At 39.0% G+C, this 7,864-nt stretch overlaps 2 protein-coding genes across 2 annotated transcripts in view; one reads left to right on the top strand and one right to left on the bottom strand.

The window, feature by feature from the left end:
• The first annotated feature begins 380 nt into the window (after positions 1–380).
• Positions 381–3,469, top strand: LOC124684177 (protein-tyrosine-phosphatase IBR5-like). Its single transcript, XM_047218583.1, has 5 exons — positions 381–754; positions 1,718–1,817; positions 2,129–2,186; positions 2,281–2,387; positions 2,930–3,469. Exons 1-5 carry the CDS (start codon positions 521–523, stop codon positions 3,244–3,246), a joined length of 816 nt encoding a protein of 271 aa, XP_047074539.1. The 5' UTR covers positions 381–520; the 3' UTR covers positions 3,247–3,469.
• A 230-nt stretch (positions 3,470–3,699) lies between these two features.
• The window catches only part of LOC124648035 (trigger factor-like protein TIG, Chloroplastic), a 5,893-nt gene continuing 1,728 nt past the window's right edge, over positions 3,700–7,864 (bottom strand). The window contains exons 2-11 of the mRNA XM_047187868.1: positions 7,375–7,503; positions 6,990–7,078; positions 6,699–6,882; positions 5,979–6,069; positions 5,559–5,713; positions 5,192–5,284; positions 4,871–4,963; positions 4,486–4,716; positions 4,274–4,369; positions 3,700–4,040 (exon numbers count right to left, since the gene is read on the bottom strand). Coding sequence (XP_047043824.1) covers positions 3,963–4,040; positions 4,274–4,369; positions 4,486–4,716; positions 4,871–4,963; positions 5,192–5,284; positions 5,559–5,713; positions 5,979–6,069; positions 6,699–6,882; positions 6,990–7,078; positions 7,375–7,503 — 1,239 coding nt within the window. The 3' untranslated portion in view covers positions 3,700–3,962. The remainder of the gene's footprint in view (positions 4,041–4,273; positions 4,370–4,485; positions 4,717–4,870; positions 4,964–5,191; positions 5,285–5,558; positions 5,714–5,978; positions 6,070–6,698; positions 6,883–6,989; positions 7,079–7,374; positions 7,504–7,864) is intronic.

The raw sequence follows: 7,864 nt of genomic DNA, 5'->3' as shown, positions 1-7,864 counted from the left end.
GCATCTATTTAATGCCTCGTTTTAAATCCATACCGCAAGTATCTGGTTTGACTAGGATGTGTTAGAAATGTTCTAATAGTCCCTCCTTGCCACAATGTATTGCATATTTTTTTTCAAAAGTCAAATGAGCTAATGTTTGACCATGTTTATTAAGAAAATTGTCTATATCTATAATATGAAATATATACCGCATAAAAATATAGATCATGATGAATCTAATGGCAATAATTTGGTATTCTAGATATTGGTATTTTTTCTAACTATTTGGTCAAACTTTGCCTTGTTTGACTTTTAAATTTTTTTATATTTTTTTTGGAAAGGGGGGAGTACTTCTTTGTCTGGAAAACCCATAAAATATCACCGAGCAATAAAATAAGAACATAAAGAAACGCAAACGCTTCTCTCTCTTCAAGCTCGATCCTCCAGCAATCTCCGATTGGATTCGATCACTGGCGAAGCGGAGCGAAACGGAATCCTCCTATTCCGATTTCGATCTCGATCGGCTGGGGGCGGGAAGGGGATGAGGAAGCGGGAGCGTGAGAACCCGTGCGGGATCTGCGGGCATTACCACAAGTATGAGGAGGGGGAGCCGTGCGGGGTCTGCGGCCACCGCCCGCCGGTGCTCGTCGGCGTTCCCCGACAGGACTCGGCGTTCCCCTCGGAGATTCTCAAGGACTTCCTCTTCCTCGGCAGCTACGACAACGCCTCCCGCTCCGAGCTCCTCAAGACCGTGGGCATCTCCCACATCCTCAACGTACGTACGCTTCTTGCTTCTCCGCGATTCGATCCGTCCTGGTTGTTCCGTGGCTTCATGCTGAGCTCAATGGCAGATTGCTAGTGCTTTTCGATAGAGACGTTAGTTGGTCCGTACGCGTAGAAATGGAAGGCCGGTTCTAGGTTTGGTTCCTCTTTATTTAGAGTAATGTTTGCATTTAGTTTTTTTTTTCGATAAAGTGAATATATTAATATCAAGAAGATACCAATTACACCCAGCCTCTGCAACAAAATATTAAGGAAAGAACAGCCGAACAACAACACTCTTTTGGAAACAGATTGCTGCTGACAAGTTCAGCTTAGTACTTGCTAGTCGTTTACAGTTTAAGTTAAACCAAAACAGCAAGGACGAAAGTGTTGAACTGCAGCCGTACATGCATCCTTTCAAATTATAGTAGGTTAAACACATATATAGAACCTCTTTATTGATGTGCAGAAGCTTGATCCAATGAGTGTATTATAAGAATGATAAACGGACTACTTCTTTGACATTTGTGGATGCATGGATCTACTTCTCCGGACTTTGTTTGCTGGATGGAAGAGAACACAACATCCTGACCCACAGTAAACAAACTCACTACTACTTAATCCTTTTGCATTGGATTCATCGATTCACTATTGAATGGTAGCTTGTCACAAATATTACATTTGGATTGAATAGTGGTTATTAAGACTTACGATTTACATTGTGTTGTTTCCATGGTTAGACCTGTCATCTGAAACTCTGCGACTATTCTTCTTCTGTTTGATAGAGAAATGATATCTTACCAGCTCTTTACCTGGCTATGACATTGGTAGACTGCATTTGCGCCAAAACCTTTACTATCTGACCTTGTCTGATCCTCCTTGTTCAACATCTGTCACATACCGTTTTAGAACTCTGAAAATGTTTTTGCTCTATTTGACACTGAAATGATATTTTGCAATGCTCTTTACTGGACAGACCGTCCCTTTCTGCCAAAACCTTTACCGGAATTCCTTCACTTATCACTGCCTTCAAGATGACAAGACTTTGCAGTTTGATGATGCAATCCAGTTTCTAGGTATGGTGCTGTTCTTCCAGTCCCCAGCCAACAACAGATATACATACATTGTGTTTACCATTTCCATTGTTCTGTTGACATATTTTGCTCGTGGCAGACATTCACTTTCGTTTAGCATAAAGGTTTTTCAACCTCAATCTACTATCCAATATGCTTTCTTTGACTATCATTTAACTCATGTTCAGTAGATACCCTTGTGATTTTTGCTGTTCTGTCTCCCAGTCCCTCTTCCCACATTGAGCATCGGATTATCTAATGCTGAGTCATTAAGGGCATCATGTACCTACTTATTTTGTTATTTTCAACTTCAGAACAGTGCGAGAGGGATAAAACACGAGTTCTTGTCCATTGCATGTCAGGGAAGAGTAGGTGTGTACATGTAACATTAGTCCTCATATAGCAGTTATTGTTTCTTATGTTGCTGGGACTTCTGTGACTAATTCGTTCAAAATACGTTGATCAGGTCAGCTGCATTTGTGATAGCCTTCTTGATGAAGTCCAGAGGCTGGCGACTTGCACAGTGTTATCAATGGGTGAAAGAACGAAGACCACAAGTTCAACTGGCTGATGGTAAGACTTCCAAGATGAATCATTATAGGAAACTGGGACAAAACATAAAGATTGAATTGTACCTCATAATTGAGGTCTGCTGTGAGTCTAATTTCTGAATTAGAGTACTCAAATATGTACTGCTGCACAACTTAGTTGGGAACACCAATCTTGCTAACGCGGTACCATAATAGCATGAAACTTTTCATATTTGCTGAGGATCTAACTAATGTATAGTTAGAAGATTTGATGGCAAGGTACAGTGACAATTTCCATCAATTTGCTGGTCGGTGAAAGCATGAAAAGGCAACAAATGAACAAAGCCTATATGCATAAAGAACTCTGTTGTTGAGGTAGTACAAAATCTTGCATTTTGAAAGATTGAGCCTATATGCATAAAGAACTCTGTTGTTGAGGTAGTACAAAATCTTGCATTTTGAAAGTCGGACTATATAATTCAAAGTTTATTCCCGATTATATAGTAAGTACTATGAATTTAGTGGTGGGTCTTTCTCAAAAAGTATCATGGTTGGCTAAAGAAATATTCTTACTTTTTTTTACAGCGGCACAGCAGCAGTTGATTGAGTATGAGCAGAAACTTTTCGGCTCCAATGTTGGTGTGGCAGCTCAATCTTTTGCTCCAACAGATTCTACTTTCCCTTCACTTGGATTTGGTTTCCCAAAACCAACAGGTGACATCCAGTTGCCTACCTTCAATCAGCAGACTCCAGCCTCCATCTTTGAGCGGGTCAGCTCGAACAACATCCCAAGTAATTTCACATTTGGAGCTGAAAAAGTTTCCGAAGTGAAGCTTCCAGACAGTGGTAATGTCGGTGTGGCCAACTTGTCCGGGAGTGAAAGCATGATGGACAGCTCCTAGGTCGCTTTTTAAACAATATAAATGTATCAATCGATGCATCAAGTCATGTTTCTTGGGATAGTTTAGATTTCTAGGTAGAAAGGTTGTAAATTTTTGTAATGATTTCTACACTATGTGCAAGTGTTTCGTCCATTGATACGATCTACACTTTAAGAGGTCTCATATGTGCTTCTATTCAACTTCTGTATCGTAATTCACATGGAACTGAAGTTATGCTGGAAAAGGTGGTCGAAGTTTTATATGTGCTTGTTTATATTGTACAGATTTATATGCTAAGAAAATTACAGCCCAAAATCTTTACATTGTTGTCATCTTCCAGAGTTCTACTTTCTTATCAATTACATGGAAAAGATCCACCAAGATAATTGTCAGGTCCAACTAAGATTTGGAAGTTGCTCAAGAAGTTGCAAATGTTTGAAGTTGAACTACCCATGAAAGATTGCTAGAAATAAGTGGACTTGAAAGGGCAAGATCCTTGAGACCTTCAATCGAAGATTGCTGGTCAAGCTTTTATCCGAGACAATAGAGACTATAAACATATTTGACAGTTCACTTCTATATAATGTAATGAACATATATAAAGTAAACTTGACATCTACATATTAGATCATACTCCTCTTGTGCTATGAACAAATTATACACTTGTTTGTAGCTTGTCATGAAGTTTTGCGCCAGCCTGCCATCTTTGAAAACTGACAGAGCATCAAGCACCGCCCTCATTGTCTGATATACTCGATCGTGCAGTTCTCCTTGAGCCACTCGAGCACCTTTGCAGCCTCAAGAACATCTTGAACCTGCATGATTCAATTGCACAACAAACATTTAATGAGATTTTCCAGCAGAAAAAACAAGATAATTTAGGCAGATAATTTCCTTGGCATGGCAATTTAATTATCATATAATGTGCATATGTATTTTTGTAACTTGAAATTTACTTTATCCCAAGAAGATCAAAAGTGTGTTGCCAAACCGCAGTGGACTGAAGGAATTCAGCACAAAAAAATACGAGGAAAAACTTTCTAGAAACCTGCTGCTTGATGTTCCCCTCATCGTAGTCCTGGTTATAGCGTTTGAACTCTTGTATGGAGTTCTCAACTTCCTTGATGAGCTGGTCGGTCGAGTACTGCACAATGATATGACACGTTAATACATGCATGAAAATGCACGAATCAAACGTCAAACGAAGAGGTTTTATCACTAAAATCAGAACTACAGTCTACATGGCAAGCATGTTATCACCTGTAAATTTTCGGCCTTGAATATTTCACCAACAGCCAACATTTGTTTAATGATTTTAGTGATGTTCTCCCGCTCACTATTTAGGTACTCCTGGACCGACCTCTCACTTGAAAGGGATGCTAGCTGGTCTTTATCTAGCTTCCTTTCTGCCTGCAGTTGCAGAAGTTTGGCTCCATACAACTGTTGGCCTTGCTCTTGAAACATGGCCCGGGGAACATCAACCTCAACCAACTGAACAAACAAATGAAAACGTTAGTGCAAGCTTATGCAAATTTGGAGAGAGTGTGGAAAGGAATTTGATAACTGAACCAAAGGTAACATATGAATGATCTCCCTGCGGCAGTACTAGAGACTTCAAAAGCTATTTCAGAAGTAAGACCACAACCTTTCCGAGCTGGTCGAGGATGGCATTATCTGTTGCTTGTTCTATAGCTGTCTTCTCCACTTCTTTGCATCTTTCCAAAATTCTTTCTCGAACCTGTTTCAGTCAGAAGGGACGATAACTGTCAAAGCAGGTGGAAAAATTCATCAACCATCCACTGTATTAGATGATGCTCACAGTTTACAGAAGAAATTTATAGGGTGATCTGCCAATGATCAAACTGGAGTAAATTCCAAAAATATAACAGGTTTAACAGGTTCATATCGTGTGGATTTTGCAATGGCCATGATTAACTAATAAGTGAAATAAATACAACGGTGAAACCTGATCCATGGTAGTGCATCCTGGAAGGAGCTTCACAGCAAGTGAATCATCCAATTCTGGCATCTCTCTGAAGAAGAGTTCTTTGCAGACAACCTACACAATACCAGTGAAAATGGGAATGAGAACCTCCAGCACTAGCTATGGAGAAAAGAAATCTGTGTCACTGTGGATTTCATGCAGTTTAACTTTCAGGAGTAACCTAAAATCTGTTTCACACATGGAAATCATACTAACAGATGTTCATCAAAAGTAACTACAAAGTGTTATAACTTTGGTGTGATATAGGCACAATACGGTGTGATTACTAGTTGGTAGTAAGAGTAGCGTACATAGATATATACAGTTTGGTCTTTCGGAAGTGACTCACAGTAAACTGGGCACGGACACCTTGCAGACTTTCTTGATCAAAGGACTCAGGGAACTGAATAGGAAATGATCTAGTCTCACCCGGACGAATCCCAATTAGTGAACCCAGAAATCCAGGAACAAGGTTCTCATTTTCCTCAGTGTCCAACTGGAACCCTGCAAGCCATAGTAGATGTGCATGACATTTCAAGTTAATGGAATAGAAAACTGAATATGAAATTATCACTGTCATTTCAAGTTACTGGAAATGAAAGCAGTACTGCCTATTCTATCTATGTTGCATAATACTGTCAGAGGACATGTAGAATTCAGTATCACATCGCTACATTAGTCAGTTGCAATCAAAGTGGTGCACCACGCCAATGGTAATTGGGAAAATTAAGTTGTGAAAATTAAATAGAAAGGTGTAAAGTAAACAAACCTGTAGCCTCAGCTGATGGAATTTTTTCACCTTTAGAGCCATCGCTTGTGATAGTTTCAGCCAATATATCTATTACTGTTACATCACCGACCTACATGATGAAAAAATGGATGCTGTTACAATACAACCATATTACCGATGCTTACCATGAAATAAATCTGATCTAACATGCCAACTCCAAAGAAGACAAAAAGTTCCTCCATTTTATTATGAAAATAGTAATGCTGCTTGACATTGCAAATAAACTGTTAAGGGAATGTATGTATATAATGACATGGACGTGGCAATATTATAGGCTTGGCTCATATCTCGTTTGTATACAACCCGTCCTAATGAAGAAAAAGATATGCACATTTGTAGGTTATTTGTAAAGAATTGGTGGAAAAAAAGGTACTGTACATATGAGTACCAGAAATAGATATAGTACAACAGTGTAATATCAAGTTCTTGAATCTGTTTCGTTCAGTTAGTATATACCAGTTATATTAGAGCACATACATCATAAGATCCCAGAATCTTAAAATCATGAAGACACAAAATATTTGGAATAAGATGAATAGTTCGCCACTTAGCCAGAGACTGACGGAAAATTAGCCGATTTATGCAAAACTGTATCTGTTTACTTCAATGCAGAAACCATAGTCCTGAGTACAACTAACTCTAACACACAGTAATGCTTTCATTGGAATATTGTATACTAGAGCAACTATAAGAACTCACCTGTAGACCTCTGTCAGAGACTACTCGAAGAATCCCTAGAGATTTACGACGACGCTTAAGCTCCAACTCGGCTGCCTTTTCAGCATCAACAATTTCATCTATTTCAATAACCACTTTGAGGTTCTTATATTTGTCTTCCGATAACCACTGGAGTTCAGGAACAACATCCACCGCAACATCATATCTGAGAAAAATTGACATAAACAAAAAGATTAGGATGAAAACCAACTAATTTGAAACAAGTTCTAATAACGTAATAAGTATGACGCCTAGATGGGAGTAATTGTGTACCTAAACACATGGTCGAGGGAGAAAGCATCATTCATATCATCAAACTTAGTGAGAATACGTACAGAATCTTCTAATGCCTTATCTTCTACCTAAAAAAACCCGACAATATCAGCTGAACAGATGAAATAATAAGCACAAAGGGAGAAAGGCAAGTAGCGATTCAAAACGAGATTGGAACTCATAGACAGGGATATCAGCAGTGAATTCATCACTGGTGATCTTGCCAGTTCAGTTCATATGAAATCATAGATCCATAGTCCAAAGTTCTTATTACTTGTCATGAATAGTTGGGAACAAAGAATCCATCACAATAAATATAAGGGTATTGCTTTGTAAAAATGGACCGTGGAGAGATTAGAAAAAAGGACTGGGGAGAAATTGATACCGAGGACAATGCTTGAGGAAGCGTATGTCTTAAGATAGCTTCAACCGTGGCAGCCCGTACATGCTGCGGTCCGACATAGTTTAAAAGCACATTTTCTGGAACTATCTTTCCAGGCCGAAATCCAGGGACCTGATAAGAAGAAATAGCAGAGCAACACTGAAATATCTGTAGAAATGCAGAGCAGGACGCAGTTGGATACAACACACTTCTTCGGAGACACCTTGCAGATGTATGCTCTTTTCAGAATTTGGAATTTTCTGGTATTTACGCGCTCATACTATGATCAACTGATTATAAACGAAGAAATGAAGACACACTTCGTGACTAAACCAATGGCAAAGAAGGCTCTCAGTGCAGAGCATTTTCTGGATTCTTATTGTTAGTCTCATCATCGATAGCAAGCTCATTCATGGTTACAGAACATGCAGCAGTTAAACTTCGGTGCAAGACTACATTTCTGGTCGAGCTATGTAAATTTTCACAAATTATT

Source organism: Lolium rigidum, chromosome 1 (genome assembly GCF_022539505.1).
Source record: "Lolium rigidum isolate FL_2022 chromosome 1, APGP_CSIRO_Lrig_0.1, whole genome shotgun sequence".
NCBI classification, from domain to species: Eukaryota; Viridiplantae; Streptophyta; class Magnoliopsida; order Poales; family Poaceae; genus Lolium; species Lolium rigidum.
This window is presented reverse-complemented; position numbering and strand designations above follow the sequence as displayed.